General features: G+C 41.2%; 1 protein-coding gene across 4 annotated transcripts in view; it reads right to left on the bottom strand.

Moving 5' to 3' along the window:
- Positions 1–24,533, bottom strand: part of cacna1ia (calcium voltage-gated channel subunit alpha1 Ia) — a 186,527-nt gene that overhangs the window by 121,994 nt on the left and 40,000 nt on the right. For all 4 annotated transcript variants that reach the window (XM_087839747.1, XM_087839749.1, XM_087839748.1 and 1 more), the window contains exon 2: positions 16,175–16,438. In XM_087839747.1, the coding sequence (XP_087695873.1) occupies positions 16,175–16,421 (247 nt within the window). In that variant the 5' untranslated portion in view covers positions 16,422–16,438. The remainder of the gene's footprint in view (positions 1–16,174; positions 16,439–24,533) is intronic.

Here is a 24,533-nt window from a genome sequence, read left to right as displayed (position 1 = left end):
ACTTCCTAATTTGTGCGTCTCGCTGCCAACTCCTTTTCTGGCTGTCATAAACGGCTATGTGGCAGGTTAGGCTGTGTGTGCACCTGGGCAGCAGTCAGAGACAGAGACATTGTTATGCAGAGACATTAACTAAAAAGCAGCTTTATTGTTGTACCTAAAACAAAACTCTAACCGGGAAGAAACTAGGTACTAGGAAATGGAAACTACAAAACATGGAAACATGGAAGTTGCAGAAAATATAAAACCACACAGTATGAGCGGACAATACAGCAAGGATCAGAGGGAGACAGACTGAAACGAATCTGACTGACGAGACAGGGGAAGCAAAACTGAACACAACGCAAGGCGAGCAAGAGACAATCAAAATAAGACAAGAAGTGAGATAACAGTGGCGACTAGGACTAAGACACATGTGCTTGAGACTGGTAACAGGGAAAAAGACGTGGGGACATGACTAAATGCGGAGAGAGAAAAGGAACACCAAACACGGAGACAAGAGATAAACAAACATTACAACAAACATCATTTATAAATGATGTAAATATAACCATGAAACTAGAAATCAAATAGAGTATCCCAAGAAACACTATTAAGTTCAGAAACATCGAAACACTGGGTCAAACACCCAGTACCATGACAGTGGCCCAGGGAAAGTGTAAAAGGACACATGAAGTTCTGCATAGAATCAGCAAACAAAGAGGACTTTCACAGAGTGAGTCCAACACGTGAAGAGATTCACGCTAATGTCCCACAGTTTCCCCAGTTCGCCTAAAGACGTGCTTTCTGGTGTAAAAAAGGCGCAGACAGAATCTCTCGCTGACTTCTCACACGAACTGCTTCACTGGTTTTCTTTTGTTTTTCTTTCTGATGTCACAGCCATCGTTGTGTGACAGGTGACTCGACATTTCTTTTTCTCTCTTCTGCTCCCCTTTATTTTATCTTCTCCTTAGCGCATCCCCACATTAGGCTGCTCCTCCACCTCACTTACCGCATTACCTCTCTGCACCGTTCCTATTTCATTCTTTCTCTCCATTCTTTCTCCCTCCCCTCCCCTCTCCTTCTCCTACTGAACAGTTTGTCCCTCTCTGAGCTGATATCACTTGAGCTTGTTGCAGTAATGTCAGTGACTCAAGCGCTGATTCAGTTACATGACAGTCCACAGAGTTTTAGAAAAAAACTTACCAACTCAGCTGCTTGGAGAGAACATCAAAAGCCGTGTGCATATTTGTGTGTGTGTGTGTGTGTCTGTAAGTTTAAAGATGGTCTTTAATGAACTAAGCCCTAAGGCTCATTTGAGCTGCAGATACCAGCAGTCAACTAATGTCCAAACATCTGGGTGGTCTCTCTCTCTCTCACACACACACACAGACACACACAGACACACTAGAGCTGAGCTTTTATCATTGGCCAAAGGAAAGGTTTTAGTATCCACCCTGACAGATGCCACACAGTGACACACACACACCATACCCAGTGAAGGATTTGTGCTGTGTATGATCCATATATGTGTAAAATATACATCTGACAGCTTGGATTATGTGCATCTATCAGCGTAATACAAACAGCAGGGCGAGCTGCGTGTGTTTGTGTGCACGTATGCGCGGGACAGTGACGAAGCAAGTTTATTTCAGCAGGTCCCCTTTGGTCACTAACACTTTCCTCTCTTTCTCCCCTTCTGTTAACTCTCATTGATATCCATAGTTGCACTTTCTTTTGTTCATTTTTTCACTGTTAACCAGCACCCATTTTTCTACCTTCCCTTTGCTTCTCCTCTTTCCCAGCGCTGACAGAGCAATAAAGGGAAAACGCCCAGGAGAGAGTAAGGGTCAGTGAACAGAAGCTAGAGGAATGCCAGGGGCAAGTGTTGCAAGCGTTCATTATGGCTTTATAATCTGTCCACTGGGTTGAGGTGTTCAGATACAATCACCTGCTCACCAGGGCATGAAGTGAGTTTATGTTGCTAATCTGAAATCTCTTTAAAAAAAAGTCCTACATCAACCTGCATGAAAAAGTGGAGGAAATGAAGACGAGGTTAAGTCTTTAGAAGTTAATAAAGACTTTCCAGGCATTGTCTCACTGCAGTACATGTTCAGTTCAGTCCAGTTTAATTTAAATAGCACCAAATCACAACAACTGTTGCCTCAATGCACGCTAAACTCTAACATACTACAAAGACCCTAAAATATTAGAGATAAAATCCAACAACCACATGACCCCCTATGATCAAGAACTTGACAGTAGGAAGGAAAAACTCCCTTTCAGCAGGAAGAAACCAGTAATAGGATGTCAGTGCTGCAATAAATCAGTTTGTGAAAGTTCTTTCTATAGATATAGATCAACAGTAAGTGGTATTACTGGAAAATGGAGGTGATTTTGAACCACATCAACAAAGTGTCAGACCATGTTAGAGATGTAGCCCTGCTGATGGAAGAATTTAATTAGATTCTTCATCACACCAAAGCAGAAATCCAAAATAAGTGGTTCAGGCGCTTCATGCTGGAGGGAGTGCGGGGAGGTCGCTGCAGGTTGCTTCCATGTCTTCTGGTCATGCCCTAAACTGAAGACCTTTTGGGAGGAGATTAAACAAATGGTGATGGATGTGCTGGAAGTAACACTGGACTTCTCCTTTAGTACCATGTACCTAGGGAATATCCCTGAGGATATAAATAACAGAGACTCATATTTACTGAAAATAATTATGGTTGCATGCAAAAAGGCAATTACTAAGTGTTGGTTGCAGACAAGCCCCCCCACACGGAAGCTGGTCATAGACATTATTAACACAATTCATCATATGGAACTGATTACCCTCTCACTGCAGCTACAGAAGGAGAAAGGAGAGAGACTTTGGGAATGATGGGATCGTTATACGTCAAGAGACTAGAGACTGATACCTCTGTGATGCAGAGGGACCGCTACGAATTTGTTTGAATGGAACATGCACCTGTGTAATATGTAATATGTGTAAGTAAAACAAGCCGTTGTGTATTTTGGAATATGTGAACATATGTGAATATGTTGGTTTCCCTTGCCCTCTTTAGTTCTGTATGTAAAATAAGATGAAAATCAATAAAGAGAAACTGTTAAAAAAAAAAGAGATGTAGCCCTGCTGAGACTCATAGTTTCCAGTGTTTTCATTATTCCTCTCACATTAACATCAGCACTAAAGTTGTGCACTGGGAGCTTCCTGGCTTGGATTTCTATAACTGAGCAGCTCCTGTGGGTGTAATGAGTAGTGTGTTAGTTATCTTTAGCTTTTATCCATGTCATGTAACACCTAACATCAGAATGAAAAACGACATTTTTATGCCAGGAATCAATCAAAAATGAAAAGAGCAAAAATGTATGTTTTTCAATATGGTAAATGGCCTGCATTTGTATAGCTTAAGGACCTTAAGGACCCCAAAGCGCTTTACACTACATTCAGTCATTCACCCATTCACACACGGGCGATGGCAAGCTACATTGTAGCCACAGCTGCCCTGGGGCGCACTGACAGAGGCGAGGCTGCCGGACACAGGCGCCACCGGGCCCTCTGACCACCACCAGTAGGCAAATATGGGGTTAGCATCTTGCCCAAGGTATATTGGGCATGCAGCCAGGAGGCAGCCTGGGATTGAACCACCGACCTTCTGATTAGTGGCTGACCTGCTCTGCCACCTGAGCTACAGCCACCCAATATCAGTGTAGCCTAACTCATCAGGCTACATCAGTTTCTTGGGCTATAAATAGAGGTAGTAATATCCAGACAAAACAAAACATTTGCAGCCTGAAGTAAGTGCTTTCGGCTGAAAATCACCTCAGACCATTCAGTGAGAGCAGGAGGGAGCTGCAAATTTGAACACTCCTTTTTTAAAACTCACTGGTAAACAGAAGTAAGTGTTGTGACAATCAACTAATAAGATGAGGGGCAAAGCAAGAATAGCCTCATAATTAAGCTGTTTTCTTGCCTCAAAGGACATACAAGGCAGGTAAGTATGCCAACATGTAGTCACACTGGAACACCCTGAGCCATCTAAGGAAAATCTGGAGCAAATGGGGTAATTTGATGCTACTGTGCCAGTGGAGGCAACCAACATAACCACCTGCTTCTTCTCCAAAATAAAATTGAAGTGTGGTCACTTTGACAGATAGAAGGACATCCCAGAATGCATTGCAAATGGTAAAAACGAGTAAACCTTTCAGAGGATCTCGTCCAAATTCAAATCAGGCACAATTTTTGCTTTAAACACAATATTGGAGATTACTGACTACACTTCATGCGTTCAAAGTTTGAACTGGTATAACCATGAAGTATTTGAGTAGTTACACTGTTACAATACAGGCATGATTGTGCAAAATACAAAATTACAGCATGTAATGGCAGATAAATATCAATATATATTTATAATATATATAATATCAATAAGTGTTTTTCAAGATAGATTTAAATGAACTAAATAGGCAGGTTTTAAGATAGCAGCAATCCCTGTTAGGTTTGGAGAACAAGTGATGTTTAGGGACAGAAAAGAATAACTGTGTCTCTTCCTGTTACTTAGACCTTTTTCTCCTGATCTCAGTGTTACTCTGCCCGCCTTCCAACTCTGTCTCTCCCCCTTTCACCACAGAAGATGTCTGAGGCTGCAGTCACCAGAGCAATTAGAGACTTCATGTTCCTCCTCACTGTCAAGAGGAGGAACGACACACACATACATATATATATATATATATATATATATATACACAGCACACGTGTTGTGTGCACACACACCCGGCGATCTCTGTCGTCCTCTGTACTGACAGGCACTGGGCAAAAGTTCACTCTGCCACTGTGCTAACTATCTCCTCTTCTCTTCCTCTCCCTTTTCCTCCTTCACACTATCTCCTTCTCATGCCCTGCTTTTTCAAGAAAAGTGCTAACTAGCAATTTCTCACTCCTTCCCTTTCTCTCTTTGTCCGCCTCTCTAAGGGCTATCATCCTCTTTGGTCTCCATCTTTTCTCTTTCTCTTTTATCTCTCTTCTTGAGAAGTTACAGGCTTGTCCTTCACTCAGTGTCACGCTTTTGTGCCTCTGACTAACTTCCTATCCCTCCCTTTGAATCTACACAATAATTACCCCTTCTCATCCATTACCTTCATCTTTCTCTCCCCTCCCTTTGTCCTTACTTTTTAATCTTTCTCATAGCATTGGTATCTTCTTCATTTTTCATGCACACATGCATTTGAAGTAATCTGTATGCATTTACACTGCTTATGGCCAGCTCTAATGTGGTAGAAAATCAAGAAAATGGTGCACTTATGTACAATGAAGCTGTCTTTGCCTGCATCTCCAGTGCGGCTTTTCCCCAGTAAAAAATATTGTCAGCCTCAACCAAATTAACCGAAAAGAGCAGGATTTCTGAAAGCAGGATGTTGAGCACCAAGGGAATTTCACAATAAGCTTCTTTTACGCCTTATATTACATCGACCCCCTTGACTTGTTCATCTTAGAATTTGCACCACCTATTAGGCCGTCTGGAAGCAATGATGTGTTCTAATATCAGAGTCTCTTGAAGAAATGAAATTCCACCATCTGCCAACCCTATGAAACTTTTCTTTGATCTCTCCCAGGTGAATGCCGGCTTTTGCTGAAAAAAAACAAAAACCCTCTGCCCTCTTTTTATCAGGGGAAATGAGAGACCTCAAAATCTTCACATCCATTGTGGTCTTGTGGATAGTTGGATGTCATTCATCCACTGCGAATTGCCATGAGAGCACGTCACATGATAGCCAGGGGAATCTCTGCTTTATGCTCACAACATGCTTGGTTTTGTGAGCACTGATGCACTGAATGTCAATCACCCAGCGAACCACCAGTTAGGGGAAACTCGGTTCAAAGACCTCAAGGTTTTAAGGATGCTGCAAGCTTTCCACGACTTAACCTCCAACAAGTAAGCTTGTGATGGACTCATCTGAGCTTGGCATAGTAGTAATCCATGAATTAGTTACAGGAAACCTCATATAGCTCCAACAAAAAGACACATATTCTACTCAAAGGCTCTAAAAAGGACATGTGATCTGCTGGTCTCCTTGATATTATAATGAGTCTTCTTGGTCTGCTAATGTGCTCATAAGTATTCATTACCAAAGGGTAGACCTCAAAGCCTGCACAGCAAGCAGGCAAACGGTTCAATACTGAAACATACTGCAGATCAATCAAAAAGCAGAATATTCATAAACACCCCTTAGTGAGTCATGCTATCTTCACATTTTACACAAACATATAAAAGTGAACTAGAAGCATACACATAATAGCGGTTTGTTCTCCTTTATAAAACATTATGGTCTTTGAGACAACCTGAGTATCTCTCCTTTAAAGTTAATGGCAGAGCAGCAAGGTAGCATCATTTCCTGAAGTTTAGTGTTCTGTCTATAAAAGTTTAGTACATCAGCTTGTGAACTACCACAACTTATTTAGCGTCTTCCTCCACATACACACTACATACACTGTAATTCTTTCTATGGTCTAACTTGCTTAAATATGCAACAATAGTTTGCCACTCATTGTTTTTACAACATTGGCCATAGGCGAAGTACAGCAGAATTTATTCTGAAAAGACAAAGTTGATTCTACAAAGTAAGGACAGACTATGAGCTGTCACATTTGATTTATTAGCAATTCAGTCTGCTGGCACTTTTTCCTCCCACTGTAGCAAGACAAGAATATCTTGAGTTGAATATTTATTGCTTTGCTTATCTGTAGCTGCCTTTACAGCTGCCTCTGGTAATAACCATAGCATTAATATACAAACTAATAACATGTAAGCTTTTGTTGTTTTTGTTCAAACTCTTCCATTTCAAGAATGATGCAACACGCAGTTGCCCCTGTGCTGCAAAGGAGAAGAAGAAACAGAAGAAGAAGCAGAGTACAAGTCAGACTGCTTATAACACACTTTACTGTAAGACTTGATCTTGGTCTCTTGAGATGGCACTGACTCATCACTAATCTGTTTTCACATTACAGATTCTAGCATCATTTTAAGGACAATTTGAATTTGCTTTCCAGAATGTTTAATTTTTTAAATGTGTGTGCACGCCAGCATTTTATTTGGCCACATCATGTATGTGAGGGAAAATCCAGTGCACGAGCATTTAAAACATTTCCTAATGTTATGATGTTCGTGCTGAGCAGAGCGAGTACCCAGAGAATTGAAAATTAGCATCTATGTCGAGCAAAGGTTAGTTTTTGCTGTCATATTATTCTTTTTATGTAGAAACCAGTTTCCAAAAAAGGGTGGACATTGTATGAATGAAAGTATAATTGAATGATTTGAAAAGCATTGAAAAAGCCCAATGTTGAAAATTTTTAAAAATTTGAAATCGATACAAGAAAAGGGGCCATGTTTTACACTGCACTGCAAACTGAGATGCAGTGCAGTGCAAGTCATATTGTTTCCTGTTGTTTTTGTTTTTTGGGGGGTTTTGGGCAGCATGGTGGTGTGGTGGTTAGCACTGTTTCCTAACAGTGGGAAGGGCCTGAGTTTGAGGCTACCATCTGGCCGAGGTCTTTCTGTATGGAGTTTGCATGTTCTCCCCATGTTTGTGGGGGTTCCTCCCACAGTCCGAACACATGCAGTTACGTGTTTGTGATTCTAAATCATAGATGTGAGTGCGAATCATTGTCTGTTTCTATGTGTTAGCCTGACGACCTGTCCGGGGTGTACCCTGCCTCTTGTCCTATTACAGCTGGGATAAGCTTCAGAACCCCTGCAACCTTGATAAGGATAAGAATGGATGGATTGTTTTTTAAATGGTTAGAATCTGTTTTAATACACAACAGATCTGGTAGGCGAGCCAGTGTAGCCCCTGCTGTGGAGCTGTGCTTTTATGAAAAGATAAACTTACCCTGAAAAAGGTGTGGGGAACTCTTTTAGTTTTTTGGAGGAAAAAGAGTGCTGTACAATATGACAAGAGCTTGACAGGTATTTAATTCTTTTATCCTCAGAAATTTACTGTCCTCTGTAGAGTGACACATGGGCAAGCAGAACAAGCACTCCATTGCATCATTTAGCTTGTCTTCTGCGTCTTGAACAGAGGCAGGGGGTGTAGACAAGCAGCAGAACTCACACTGAACTCTTATATGCAAGAGACATGTTGTTATCACATGTCGCAGATGGAACTGAAGTGTCCGGTTCTCCCCTGACTGCCAGCAAAAGGGCTGTTCAGTCACACCTGGTCAAGCTACTCGCCCATGCTCACTGTAACCCTCAATCGTGGACTTGTATTTCTGAGAAAACCTGCATTTGAAATGTTCAAATCTGAGGAGATTTTTTACTGAGGTCGTAAGCAAGGCCAGACTCTCTGCAGTGAAGAATGAGTCATGCAATTTATGTAGCACTTTGTGGATAATAGATGAGAAATAGCAAACTACAAAGCACTCACTTGGATAAAATGTACCCTGCAGTTAGTGGTGATGGAGCCATTAAATGACTTATTAAATTCTCTCAAAAGTCCCAGTTTGTGTAAAGCAATGCTTCTGAGTTGAGCTGACGGGGGAAATAAAAGAAAGAAAAAGAAAGAAAGACATGATTCTTTGATAAGTCAAAAAATTTGGCAGCGAGAGCGTGAGGATGACAGGTGCAAAACAAAATGAGGGGAAAAATAAATTTGTCCACGCATATGTGCATATGTGTGTGCGATTGTGAGTGTGTGATAGGTTTTTCCTTTTTGACATTTATCTCTGTGGTTTATCTAAAGCAATCTGCCCTGCTGTTCCTGAGTTCAGACAAATAGGCACTGCTGTCTAAAGGATTGCTCTAATATACAGCATATAGCAGAGCAGAGAGCCAAAGCAGTAGGTGGATAATGTCAGCCAGCCATTTCAATGTAATTCTCTTCTTAAGAAAGTGACTTTGCACCAACCCATAACCCAATTATGGCTACAGCTGAAAAACCACTGTACACATAATCCATAATTCAACACAGTGAACTGTAATAACACACACACACACACACACACTGACACTAATGCATTTTTGTACAACACGTGTTGGACTTATATCCTGAACAACATAACTACGGTGAGTTCTTGGACAATAGTGCGCAGTACAAAGTGTGTGATATTGTACATCTGTACTGTACACTGCATATCTATCACAGAATGAGTGTGTGTATGAATGCATGGATGTAAAGAGTGTTGAATGGCTAATAAGATTAGAGAAACGTCATATGAATGCCCGAACTCAGAAGTCATGCAGAAGGAAAATTCACATGTTGAGGACACCTTAGGCTGACATTGTTAAACAGGGGACGAGGTTCACACATCACTCTTTATAAATAGCAATCCTCTCAAATGTTAATAGTCAATAAGCATAAGCCACTGGCAGAGTGGTTTCTGATTTACTGTTTCCATGATGGACTGCAGACAGCTGTAAACTAGCTGGCTAGAAGTGCCCTGAGTTGTCACACACTGAAGCAGAGGCTTTGTTACATTACATCACATATATTAGTTATATATATTTAATATCCTCTTTACAATATATCCTATATATCTCCTCTGTACATGTCCAAACCATCTCAGCCTTGCCTCTCTAATTTCGGCTCCAAACGGCTCAATCTGAGCCCTCTGACGTACTCATTTCTAATCCTGGTCACTCAACTGTCTTTTAGTTAGCTCCTCCGTCTCCAAACACTACATCATAGCTGGACTCACTATCATCTTGTAAACCTTCACTTTCACTCTTTTTCTGCTATTGTTCTGTCTCAAATCACCCCTGACGCTTGCCTCCACCATGTGCTGCTTTTGATTGTTGACCTCAGGCATTAAAAAAATGCATTGCAGAAGAGTAAGCATCCTTTAGAGTGCAAGAGAATGGACCAAACAAACAGAGCTGATGTAGTAACACAATCTAAGTGGACTGCTACTTAAATGGCACCTTTATACTCAAATTGAACACTCAAAGGACTTTATACTACAAGTTTCATTCATGCACACCATGAATGCATTGGGGGGGGGGGGGGGGGGGGGGGTCTCAAGGACACTTTAACATGTAGACTGAAGGAGCCGGGGATCAATCTACTGAAAGCAAGGTGTTATTTGACCGGTCATCTACACAATGTAGCATCACATGTCCTGTTTTAGCATTTCTCTTTATCTTTAAGCATAAAAAAAAAACATGAACTTTAAGCTACCTCCCACCATGCAAATGTTCAGCGCAAGCTAACTACTATGAAAGAATAATGCATTTAAAATAGGTCACAAAGAGAGCGTATGCACTGAGGCTTGGTACTATAGTAGTCATTAGAGTCACTTTAAATCCTGCATCTCTTCTTCACTGTTCTTCTCATCTCTCTCTCAGACAGCACATGCACTAATGGAGTTTGGACTAGACCTGAGGGACAAGAAAGAAAAGGAGGAGGGGGGAGGCAAGAAGTGTGAAAGAGTGATGTAAGAGTGGGGATCATAAGAATTAGTATTGGTATGTGTGTTAACATTAGCACTGGGATTTATTTTGGAAACGTAAGCATTAGTATTCTAATAAGTTGTATTTATTTTAAGAGAGGTTAGTCTCATTAATGTTTGCACCTCATTTAAAAAAGGGAGACTTTCCCCGAGGTAAAAGGACAACAGTTCATACTCTACTTGAAGCAGAGACTCATTAAAATAAGCAAAATACTTGCATTATTGCACAAGATGAAGGCACAAATGGTAATCTGGGAAGCGACAACATCTTAAGCAAGAGGGAAGGCGATGCATCCAAGTAAAAGAGCGGTTGAATTTGTGAGTTGTAACAAAAGAGAAGGCAAAAAGGAAAAAGTGACAGAAAACAGACAGGAGACCAAGCGTAAGATAAAAGAAAGACAGAGTGTCGCTGTGAATTAAAGACAGACTTGATGTTCTTTAATAAAACATCTGTCAAAACAAGTGGAACGAGCGTTCAGCGTCTACACATACAACCATCCGTCAAGTGGCACACCTCACAGGAAGTGTCACTGCAAAAGAAAAGGCATAAATCTACTGTGTGGCCCCGCAGCAGCTCCTCCACACAGAACAATTGAAAAGTGGAAGGACGGAGAGAAAAAGTTCAGAGGAAGAAAAAGAGTGGGAGAACCGAAGAGAGCAAACGGGAGAAGGTGAGGTGAGAGAGAGTAGGTGATGTGTCCCAGGTGTGTGCTCTATCCTCAGCTGTAGTTAAGAGCGAAGCACGGCAACGCCTCAGCCATCCGTCACCATGGAGATAACAAGCTGTCAGGGCAGAGAGGATCACGGGCCACAGAGGCCGGTCACTCGACTTGAACACCACAGGAGCCAATCAGAGGATAAAGAAAGAGGGTGAGATAATGCGAAGAGAATGATAGGAAACGGGAACAGAGAGAGAAACCAAAGCAAGTTATTGATAGAAGGTCTCAGAGGACTGACAAGAGGTGCCCGAATGAGCATGGTTAGACAGCGCTAATTAGAACTGTAACTAATTATAACGATATTTGGATAAATAAAGGAAAAAAAGCCCAAATCTATGTACCAATCAACACGCTGCTTATAAGCAACTCATACCATCATCCAGGGCAGGACAGGGCATTTCTTTTCTGAAACTATGTACATTACAATTAATTGGTCTGCATTTACCGCTTAGTGCTAAACAATGTTAACAGTGATACCCAGTTTGCAATTATAACTGCAAGTTAGAAGACTCAAACAAGCAAAGGTCATTAATTTAACAGGAGAAATTATTTATATTGAGCAAGAGTGCTATTAAATATCTATTGTTACATATTTACCACACACACACACACACACACACACACACACACACACACACACACACACACATATATATAAATATATATATACACACTGAATGGTGTTAATTGCACTATTTCTGGCATAATTGGTATGAGTGTCCTGACGTGTTCTCATCTTGATCTTCAGAATAAATTACTGATGACATGTAATGCTTCCTATATAGCCAAGGCACAGTGCAGCAGACTGGATGGAGATTATAATAAAACTCTACACTGACTGTGAAAGATTTGCTCATGTGAATTCTGCTTTTTCACATCATTCTGACATCTTGCTGCACTTTCTGCTGCTGACTGTTTGCTCAACCTTTTCCGGATCTGTTTGATTGTATGGTTAAAAATGTCTTCCTCGTGTGTGCTTTGGTGTTTCATCATCAAAGAGGACTCACTTGAAGTTTCACATGGTAAACCGTGAAAATCTGCTAAAACAAAATCTAAACGAAGTGCAGCCAAATCCACGCAGCAGCCATCGAAGGCAGGTCAAAGTGGGAAGACATATCAGACAACATCCATAAGGAGACAGTTACAAACATGACAAAGTCAAACAAAAGCTCAAGCAACAAGATGGCAATTTAATTGAAACAGGCAGTGTTATCTAAATATATATTTAGGCACAGCTAGATTTATAGACGTTATCATCCTTTTGTTCTGAGCTTAACACTGTGAGGTGTTGAGCATATAACTCCTGATGGTTTTGCTGTTAAATTGATTTTCCTTCAGGAAGGAAGAGGGTGATAATTTCACAAATTTAAATGTAATGCAGTGGAGCTACGACTGCTGCCTAGATGGTCAATATGCCGCTGCTTGTATCTGTCAGTGCATGAAAGCCCATGGCTGTAGAGTCTCAGGTTCCTATGCAGTCCTGTGAAAAACTAAGTAAAGCCTTACTTCTTCTCTGAGAATAAAAAGTGTAGGTAACACCCAGGTGCTTCTAATATAATGCATTCGATTAAAGAGTTTCAGCAATTTGTCAGTAGCATTACGGTGTGTGTGCACAAAGCCAAGGAGGAAAGAGGTCGGCAATGATTTTAAAGAAGTTGCTATCTAAAGCTAACAGGACAATGATCCCAAGCAAGGCAGAATGGCTGAAAAAGAAACAATCAAGGTGCTGCAGTGATCGAAATCAAAGCCCAGACCTCGGCCCGACTGAAATGCTGAGATAAGAGCTGTTCACAAATGAAACCTCAGTCAGTTGAAGCAACACTATGAAGAAGAGCGGGGCAAAATTGCTCCACCTCATCATACAGAACTTAGAAGTCATATAGAAAATGATCAGTTTAACTTGTTGGTGATAAAAGTGGTTCTAGCTACTAAATCATGGGGTACACTTAGTATTCTTACACAATGCTTTGGCATTTGTGTTAACTAAATAATGATATGGTGTAATATGTCACGAGTTGTTGTTCATCTGAGGTAGTGTATAATGCTTGGATGCCATCAGTCTCGAAATAACAGCTGCAGGAATGTATCTCTGAGTCAGTATAAAGCGACACAGCACAGCAGAGGCCCTATTATTGAAAATAAGAAAAAAAATGTCAAATTGATTATACAAGTCAGAAACTGGAAAAAAATTGCCTGCAGGGCAGATGTTACACAATGTACAAGTCAGCGAGAACGGACACAACACATATACTGTAGCTGTGCAAATACGTGTTACGCGGAGTGAGTGGAGAAGCAAAGTGGAGGGGTGTGATGGCAGAGGTGGCGTAAGAGCAGTGACAGGGAAGAAGATCAGCAAAGAGGGAGGAAGACAGAGAGAAAGAGAGAGAGATCCGCGATCACGAAAGAAAAGAGAAAATTAGGAGAGAAAAACTGGCAGCTAAACTTTATAGTAAGAAATTTAAATTCCTCTCATAATCATTTCAAATGTCAGCATTAACATATTCGAAAATTGGGAAAGAGATAAGATTTGTAAAAGGATTTTGAAAACAATCAAGAGCAACACAGGGGGAGAGGAAGTGTGTGGTGTGCAATATAGAGAGGTGCTCCAGGTACTCTGCTGCAGGCGAGCGTGGGAGAGCGTCACTGTTTGTATGTGTGCGGCACAATGTACTGTAAGTGTGTGTGCATGTGTGTGTGTGTCACCAAAGGCCTCTCACAGCTACTGAGCGGTGGACGGAGTTATTGATTGGCACAGAGTTGGTGAAACAACCATTTATTGCCCCCCCCTTCACTCACATCAAGACAAAATTTACTTCAGACACACTACACTGAGCAAAAGCAAAACACTGTTTGATGAAGTGAAATGGGGCTTAACTTATAATCCTATCACAGTGGCATTTTTTCAATGTCTTTGAAACAAACAAAAATGGGCTCATATGTAGTCGACACAGGCGATCCAACACACCTCTCTATATACAGCACCGACTACTTCAGCGCGATCAATACACGCATTCGAACGGGTACAAATCATTGTTCCAGTGCACCAAACATCAAACTTCTGCTCCAGCTGAAGTCCCACACACACTGCAGATACATGCACATCCTCTTATTCCTACACAAGAAAGGCACTAGGCTTGTGCTTGCATAGCCATCCCACACACACACAAACACACACACACATAAACAGGGCCACTCACTCAGAAATATTCTTTAGGAAGCTTTAATCCTTACTAACCTGGTTGCAGTAAAGGCAAAAGTAACCCACCATGGCAACTGAAGTGTGTGTTTATGCGTCTTCTAGTCCCTCAAGCTGAATCAGCCAGAAGAAAATCACCTCAACTACAGCAATAACAGCCATTACCTGCTCTCCCAGACACACTGTTTTAACATGCTTACAGTCTGACCCACTATAGGTGTCAAGCAACACAATCAGCAATTGGTTGTGTGTTTTTGCAGTACATGTGTATACACAGGCGGCGTTTGTACCCCCGTGTTGGAGCCAACTGTGTGTAGCAGAGCACAGGCATTAGCAAGCTAGCACTGTAAAATCCTTCTGATTTTTTCTTCTTCTTTGAACATCAAAGACAGAGTCTGACAGGCAAAACAGAAATTCTCGCTGTCCAGTTTTGTCTGTCTGACTGCTTACACTTTCCCTCTGTCGTTCTGATTTTCTGGCTGCACATTTGTTTGCCTGTAATACAGACATTTTACTGTATGGTTTTAGTTCCCCCTCACCAGCCTGCTGCACATGCATGGGCAGTGAAGACTGAATATTACAGGGCATTTAACAGGCTTTTCCTTCAAATTCTGACTACATTTCATGATTAATGAAAATCCGTTTGTCACTGCGGTATGCCAGGGTCATGTCTATCCTGTCATTCAAAAAATCTCAATAAATCAAACTCGTCTGAATAACAACTTTCAAAAACGTTAAAAGGCATAAATATATGTATAAATGTACAGAAAACATCATTTCTAAAATTCTACTCAGCCTTTTATTGTAATTGTGGATAGAAGCTAAAGTTCTGGGGGGAAACTCGGATTATATAAAAACATAATTCAAGCAAAATAAAGCAAAGTCCAGGTGAAAGAGAGGGATCCATCCAACAGGAGCTCTCTGTCAACTTTAAGAAGCCAAAATCATCACAGGCAAACATCCTTCCCATGTCCCATCAAAGTATAGTTTAATAAAGAAAAATGGAGTTGAATATTATATCTCAGTGGAAAATAGACTCAACATGTAGATTATTTGGTTGTGTTAGTTTACGTTTGCGAGGAACACTCAAGAGATGATTAAAAACAGTGTAAAGGAAACTAGCTTGTCAGCAGATTACCTTGTGCTCAACAATGTGCTATAAAACATTTAAAGTAATTAATATCTTTAAAATAATACTGCTGGCTTACAGCTGGGAGCAAAAGGTGTTCTGAAAAAGCATGTTTCCCCATAAAGGTTCCTCTGCTTCTTGCACATGACAATGATAAATCATCACTACTCAACTGAGCAAAACAGCAGGTCTTGCACTGTGACTGGTGACAGTAAATTGTACTATAATCTATTCCACCTACACACACACACACACACACACACACACACACACACACACACACACACACAAAGCAGTGCAAACACACTTACTTTGAGACGATTCTGACGAAATCCACAAGATAAAGCAGTGAGGGTTGATGGGTTGGGGTAAAGAGGTCAGTGTCAAGATGGATGATGATGTCTCAAACAAACATGAAGGAGAGACTTGAGAAAGCACAAAGAACTCAAACTATGACCCTGCTGAAGGGGGATGATGAACAGGCAGAAAAATGCTGCAGCTGAACAGGCAAATAGAAAAAGGTGAAGGGTTGACAAAGACTGAAAGCTGGGTGAAAAATGAGGTAAAGTAAGATGGGGGAGGATTTAAAGAAAAAAGCATGACTACAAATGCACTTGGCTATGACTGATGATTAAATGTAGCTCGATGAAGATTACAGGTTATCTTTAAGGTCAAACTTGATCCATCCCATCAGTGAACCAAAGGATATGGGCTGGAGACCATACGGATGCACCAGTTGCGAGGACAGGTGGTCTGCTTGAGGCAGAAGAAGACCACGGGCGCTAGCTCTGGGAAGGGCACCACGAGAGTGCTCAGGTCACTGCCGATACTGACATCGTCACCTGGGCCCATTTCCTCAATGATGTCATCAGCCTGCGCCGAGCTGTATTCCTCATTCTGCCCTGGCCCTGCTGAGGAAATGCTCCCCAGCGGCACAGGACACTCCTCGCTCGTCATGGCAAGCCAGCTGGGATCTGAAACACAGAGGAAATTGACACATGGATTACAGGAGCAAAATGACTTTGATATGGTAAAATTATGAAATGTTAAACTTGTTAATATTGTACATGTTAACTGAATAATTCAGGAAGAGAGCTTGAAAGGAGAGTCCTGGGGGTACACATACTCTCCCACAGACATCATAGTATCAACTCACAGACATTTAATGATGGTTTTAGCCCCAAAGGCCCGTTACTCTCCGGCTGTCTCTGCCGCCAATGAAACCAAATGCTCTTATCATAAACTCACTTGTCAACGTAAGACGATGGATTCCTTAATGATAAGAATCACCCTTCGCTGTCCAACACACACATGGCAGGATACAACAACGACGCGTAAGTCAGTGTCAACATTCATTGTGCATTCACTGACGATTCATTTAGCTCCATCACAGCGTTGTGGGAGAGGAAATGCCTTTCCTCCACCAACCACTTAACTCGTGAAGGAAATCACATTTATCTGTGGGTATAGTGCACAAAAAAGAACATACACACAGGCACACAGCAGTGCAATGCTACACACGCCTGCATATTAAAGCGTTTTTACACGTTGCGCAATAATACATGAGGCTGGCTGGAGTGCTGGCTGCTGTCGTGAGTTACTTCTGGCTAGGAAGTGTTTGTGTTTGATTGGGTATTCAAAGCCAAAGGAGGGATAATATTAGAAGTAAAAAGCGCAAAGAAAGACAGAATGACAGAAACTTTGTTCTTTTGGCTTCCTCCATTGGCCGGTAGCAGCCGGAGCCTAAGTGAATGCATGATAACATGCCGGACTTGGTAGTGCTCTTGCTTTTAACTGGCAGCCAAAGGAGGCAGCCAGCAAGAGGCAAGGAGCCAAGAGAAGGCTGGACATGTGCAGAGCTGGACATATGCACAGTCTTTCACACATGCCCACTCACACTGTCTCTCCCTCTCTCTCTCTCTCTCTCACACACACACACACACGGACAAGATCTCATTGTTGAAAGGTTTTTAAACTGGTTTCGGATATAAAAGCAAAGAGGTGGAAGTGACAGAAACTAAAAAGCAACAAGAGGAAGAAACGTTTGTGTGGTGTGGGCAGGTTTTTTGTTTTATTGCCACTTTAAAAATGTATGATCACGTTTCCGTGTAGTATCACCAAGGCAAAATTTACCTCACGTTCAAGCTACAAGCACGAGCAGATAACTACGAGCATGTATACGTGGGCGTGATTTCCGTCATTTCCATGCATGCATGGATCAGTAAATGTGTTTGTTTGCCCTAAATCCTATAGAGGGATTAAGAGCCAGTGGGAGAAAAGACTTTGTTTTTATAGGGTAATGATATTAAGGGCTATTCATTACAAGGAGAGAAAATAGGACAGCGGTGATTTAGGGGCCGGTATATCTGACAGCTCCGGAGATAATCCTCGGAAGATGTTAAACCAGGTAGAGAAAGTGAAAAAGGGAAAAGTCACCAACCACACGCAGAATGTTTGCATATCTCTGTATCTGTTTACTGCACATGCTGTCTCTCTAACCGGACTGTAACTTGTCTGTTTTAAATAAGCTTTACCATGGCAACAGCTGCTTCCTGTGGCGGAAGGAAGTTTATTCTTACTCTGTTGTGTTTTATTTCCCATGACAAAGCTTCTTAGGGAGACCCTGCAGCTATTACCGGCGAGTACAATTAAGTAGGAGACAGCTTTGCAGAAACGGTTGGAAGGAGAGTGTTCGTGTGTGTGTGTGTGTGTGTGTGTGGTAACGACAGTGAAAAAAAAAATCACAAAATTGTTTTATCTAACTTCTCTGCACCATAATATCACTCCTACTCATTTGCTGTGATTCTCTCTTTCAAAACACCCCTCCATGCTGGGCAAGCTTCCTCTGTGTTGTTGTGTTTTTTCGTGCATAATGATGATGATTGATGAATGTGTGTGACACGGAGATGCTGAGAGAGACGGAGATGCTGAGAGAGAGAGACCACGCACAAGGCCCTGACTGATGTTTCGCACTGACACATCCACGCAGAGACACATTCACACGTTCTCAACATACACGCTCTCGCACATTAACACCCTTAATTGGGGTAGCGGATATACAGTCACCCATTTAGCCGCACTATGAGCTAAAGGCTGTGATGAGCCATGGAAAAACTTGCTTTCCCCCTCCCACACACACTCACTGCGACAGTCTGAGACAGACACAGGAAGAGGCTGGATGGAAAATAACAGTAAAAAAACCCCAAAAACATACTGTGGATTATTTAGGCAACACACTCTTCAGTGCAGTGATTTCAAACGGCCAGTTTGAATGTAGAAAGCTGTGAAAGGTTGTGTTTTTATTTCTTGCTTAGATTAAAAAATACCCCAGGCGTGGAAGTAAAGTCTAAAACTCTCAGTGACTCACTGAATAAGCTCAAAAAAGATGGATGAAGATGAAGAATTTGAGGCTTAAAATAACAACAGTTTGTTGTCTGAATTCTCCATTATACTTGGACGGTATCTTTGGTTAAGGATTTTTTATACGCGATATGTAAACCAGTAATCGAGCCTGTTTTTTGCAACTGAAATCCATCGATATGACATTTGAATCCTGCTGTGCGACCTTTGCCCGTCTCCAGGCCTTTGAAGCTGTTCACCAAATTAACTGACTCATCTTGAACTGTGACATGAAAGAGCTGTTTTTCAATTAAAACACACACACACACACACACAGAGCGACAATTGCGATTAGCATCATTGTGAATTTGTGCACCACAACAGGGATATTATACTAGCCAATACCCCTTCTAGGCAGCCCCGGAGGCATGGCTGCTGAACGACAAATAGAGTATACATGCAGTTTTTACCACTATTAAAAGCCCAGCAAAAAGTATGTTGGTACCTGTGCGTGCTGTGGAGTGACATTAGATTTGGGAAAATATGTGATTGTTTAGGAGAGTCAAATGGTTAACAATGGACACAGTGGTCTTGGGCTGTTTTCACCCCTGCGGTCCATTTAAATTGAAACCTGGTTCATTTTTCCAGTGTGAACACTGTAATCACACAGAGACCCTTTGGAGGATGTGACCTCAGTAAGGCTCTTGAGCTTAACCATCTACCTCTCCCGTAGCCACTTATGCTTTGCATTCTCAATGCAGGAAGGTACTATACATGTGCAATCTGTGAAATCACTGTAAATTCTCTGTGTTCTCCAGGAGTGCAGAACACAGCACCTTCTTCCTGTATTTGCTTTTGCAGCTCCCGCCCCAGATACATCTGGCCAATGACTGGACTGAACATCCTCACATGATTTGTAGCAACACACTTTAGTTTGCTTGGAGTTCACTTGAATTTTTCTCAGGGTGAAAATAAATCAAACCATGATGAGTTTCTACACGTTTACAAACTCATCAACTGATTCAGACCAGAGGAAATGGACTATAGGTGTAAAACACTAAGACTAAAGATGGAAATGCAGTATATTGTAAAATTATAAATTGTTATTTTTGCATGAAATCAGCTCAGTGTTACTTGATGAACGTGTTTTAGCTTGTATGACAGCAGTAGATGTAAAATATATATCGATTACTATACTGTAGCTTATCTGCATCCTGCTTTCAGAGGACAGCAGTCTAAACAGTGCTGCTGAGATCTCCCTCTCCCCAGCCACCGCCTCTGGCTGTCTTGGGGGGATACTGAGGTGTTACCAACCTAGTTGAGAGAAATACTTTCTCCTGCGTGACGTGGGTCTGCTTCAGGGTCTCCTCCGGGATGGACACGCTCGAAACACTTCACCTATGAGTCGTCCAAAATGCATCGTAGACATCTCAAGTCGCTTTTTTGATACAGAGGAGCTGCAAGCCTTTAGGGCCCTCCTGAACAAATAAAGCTCCTCACTGTCTCTACAGGTGAACTCAGACATCCTGGTGACTCTCCTTGTATCTACAATCTTTTTCTTTCGGTCACCACCTACAACTCGTGGGCATAAGTGAGGATAACCCAGAAAACTGACAGCTTCTCCTTACGGCTCAGATCTTTACTTCCGCTACTTGTAAACTCATAAATTTGTTGAGTACATTTGCAGAATTTTCAATTTTTGAAGAAAAAGAATGTTTTCACACAACAGCAACAATAATTGCGCCATTTGGGGGTAAAAGGTGAGGCACTGCATCCCTCTGTGTAATGATTAGTGCCAGCTGTGTTGCTGTGGAAGACAATCCAAATCAGGAGATCTGGAAAAGAACTGATAGCATATCTGACACATTGTGGCTCATAATCCTCAGTTTCCAGAGGGGAAAGTTATTAAAAATTGGCTCCCTGTAATGTTGCATTATGAGTTTCAGAAGTTATAAAGGCTGGATTGGAAAGTTACCGTGGATTTTTTTTTTTAAAACCAAAAATACAGCCGAGTTGTGCGTGATGTGTGCTATATATATATTTGTGGGTATGCAACCAATCTGGGTCCGACAAAGCCCTCTCAGACAGCAGCCTGAGTGTCACACTTACTTAAAGAAGCACCCCATTTCAACTGAACTTAAATTCTCTCACTGTGTCATGGTGAGGTGACACAATATTATCAGCTGAGAACACACACACACACACACACACACACACACACACACACACACACACACACACACACACACACACACACACACACACACACAGTGTACACATAGTCATGTTTGACTGGGCTGAAAAATGAGAACATTGAGCATTGAAAACACGAGGCAGATCCCTGATGATCGGTACTGTCCCAGGTGTGTGTGTGTGTGTGTGTGTGTGTGTGTGTGTGTGTTTGTGTAAAACATGATGCACCATTGGTCCATTGCAACACAGACAGTGGCTAATGCTATTAGAATCACTGCAGGGCAAGTATCCCTAGAGAAGACAACTTAGGCTTGCACAAGAACCATACACACACCCTCACAAACACACACATACACACACACACTCCTTGTCGCTTCAGTTAAGGCTGCGCTTCATTCAGTGACCTGAGACAAACCAGCTTTGACACATATTGCTGAGTGATCAAAACAACACATTATTTTGTGTCAATATAGCCAATGAGAGAGTCTAATATATTTATAAACCAGTCACTGACAGGGGAGCCAGCAGTGAATATGATGGCTGGCTTTTTGACAGCACCATAAAATTGCCTTCTAAAATGTGATAAATGTGACTCTCATATAATGGAGAGGAACATAATTCCCACTCTCCATTTTTACCTCGCCAAGTAAACCCTAATATGTCTACTTTAGGACCATTGTAACATTTAAATATGTCAGCACAAATGGACTTTGGAGTATGATCAAACAACTTTATTGCACACTCTTGACTGGTTTTGACAAACTTGAAAGGACAGCTTAAAGTAATCTCTGGCTTGCCGTTTAAGATCAACATTCAGTATAATTTTTGCCTCTCTGAACCATTGTTTTATTTTACACCAGCTAGGCTCCATGCTTTCACCTTCCATCCATCCATTTTCTTTGACTTATCCAATTCTTTGACTTGTGGATAACTCGAGCCTTTCCCAGCTGTCACACAGCGAGAGATGGGGTACACAGAACTACAAAATAGGTCCAAACAAGTTAGGTATGGTGATAACTCTGTGGCTGTGGATATAAAAGTGGATATAGAAGAAAAAAAACACTTCTTCCAAAAATCTTCTTTTGTTTTCGTGCACAAAAAACAGCATAGCAGACTAACAATGTCATGAGATCATTACAGCAAGTCATAAAATTGAAATAAAGAATATCCAGGAAGATTTTAAGGGTGAAACCGAAAAAACTCATAGTTAGGTCCATATACTTTTAGACACTGATATATATATTTTTTTCATTTTTTATCACAATATCAACACAAATTTAAAGTGCAGGCTTAAAGTGCAGGCTCTCAGCTTTAATTTCAGGGGTTGAAGACAAACACTGCATCAACCGTTGAGGAGTATCAACCAGTTTTACACGCAGTGGCTTATTTTTAAGTGCTTAAATGTAATTGTATGGTCAAAAGCCATTTAATGGACAGATGTGAACTATTAGTTGACTTTGTCTTATTAAATTAGGCAGGTTAAGAGTGATTCCAGGTGTGGCATTTGCATTTGGAAGCTGTTGCTATGAGCCCACATGTTTAAAAACGAGTGAAACAGGTCATCCTTAACCTGCAAAATTATTAGAAGTGGCCAGAAAAATGTGTGGTGCATTCTGAGTAACGGGCTGGATATACACAAGCAAGAGTAGTGGATGCTTTTAAGATGCTTTCCATGGTAAAGAACCAACAGAATGTTCTAGAGAGGTGTGGAAATTTCTTCTTCTCATTATCTGCTATACAGAGAAGGCTTCACGAGAGAAATACTCAGGGTTCAACTCAAGGTGCAAGTCATTTATCATCCCTAAGAACCGGAAGGCCAGATTAGACGTTGCCAGAAAAACTATCCAACACAGCCAAATCGGTTAGGGAATGTTATTCTATGGAGAAATTAAACTAAGATCAAACTGTATGAAAAATTATGTGGGGAAAAGAATTATGGAGAACCCTCAGAATAGCTTTTAATTTGAACCACAGAACATCATCTGTAAAACAAGGTGGAGGCATCATAATGCATGGATATGTGTGGCTTTCAACGCCACTAGATCACTGGTGTTTACTGGCAATATGAAATAGAGGAGAAGAAGCCCGATGAGTTCTGAAGTGTGCAGAGATTCACTGGCTGCTCTGATTCAGCAAAATGCAGCAAGTTGACTGGACAACACTTCACAGTACAGATGGGCAATGAAACAACTTGACAGCGATCCAGGAGATTTTGAGATTTTGAAGGTAAAAGTCTGGAATATTCTGCAATGGCCAAGAGAAGTGCCTGTGAAATAGTTCAGCTACATTTGTAGAAAATAGGACACAGTCTGAATGTGATTAATTAAGTCTTTCACCATTAAGGCAATATTTTTGGTCAGCAGTTTAAGCCCATTTTCATTATAGAAATGCAACTTCACAGCCAAAAAAAAAAAGACAAAGAAAAAATAATGTGCCAGTGCCCAAAATTACACAGATCTATTTATTCTAAGAAAGTAAACTAGGCAGAGAACACATTGCATGTGACTGTGTTATGTGGATGCATGCAGGGATTTCAGTAAATCATGAAACTCTTTGGTTTGTTAGACTTTAATTACAGTTAGTATCTGGCAACATCAGTGACTGAGACATCAGAGCGTTGCGTCAATCGTATGGTGAATTTGAATGCAAACTTTTTTTAACTTAATTATTAGGAGATTGAAAAATATAACCAAACCTCAGCAAAAAAAAAAAAAAAGTAAACTCTAACACTCAAGCCAAGTTCTCCAAATCCACTATCAAATTGTACAATCCTTCACTGGCTTATGGTGGATCAAAGATGGGAAAGAAGAGTATGTGAACAACTGCTGTAAGCCTCAAAATCAGAAACACCATCATGTACAGAAGAACCTATTTTTCCAGTTTTAAATTCAGCAGATCATCTGAACCCCATGTTCATATCTAAATGCACTGACTTGACTAGCTGGATAAAAGAAGTGGCTGTTTAATTTATTTCAGTCTTAAATGTAGTTTGCAGCCCATCTGACAACACTACTGCCAATGAGCCTCACCTGCTCTTATTGGCTAGCTGAGGAGGGACATTGAGGGACGTAAAAGATAGAAAAGGTTAATCTGCATAAAGACATAAACAGCAGTGTGTTCTTCATATAAGGGACTCAATCCCTATGCAGGTCACACCACTGTTGTATGATATTTTTCACATACAGTGCTCTCTGCTTGTGCCAAATTGGGTATTTTGATTTTTTGATTCCATTTTTTTTTTTTTTTTTTTTTTACCTTGAAATGAGTAAAAATATCCACAACTACTGCAGTGAAATGGGCTGTCCCCTGCAGCCACAACCAGGCACTTAAAGGTATTTCAGGTAGTAAGTGACATATGGGTGTCAAACCATCTTCTGCTTTCAGCAGCATTATCCTGACTCTGCAGCATTGCCAGAATGGCCCACACATTTGTTATGGATCACAGACCAGCAAGGTGGGCAGATTCCCCCCTAATAACCATATGCTGTGCAAATGTGGCACTTTATTTGGTCCATCTAAAAGAAATAGTTCAGTGTT

This window comes from Neolamprologus brichardi, chromosome 4 (genome assembly GCF_056152115.1).
Source record: "Neolamprologus brichardi isolate AB-2024 chromosome 4, ASM5615211v1, whole genome shotgun sequence".
Taxonomy (NCBI): domain Eukaryota; kingdom Metazoa; phylum Chordata; class Actinopteri; order Cichliformes; family Cichlidae; genus Neolamprologus; species Neolamprologus brichardi.
This window is presented reverse-complemented; position numbering and strand designations above follow the sequence as displayed.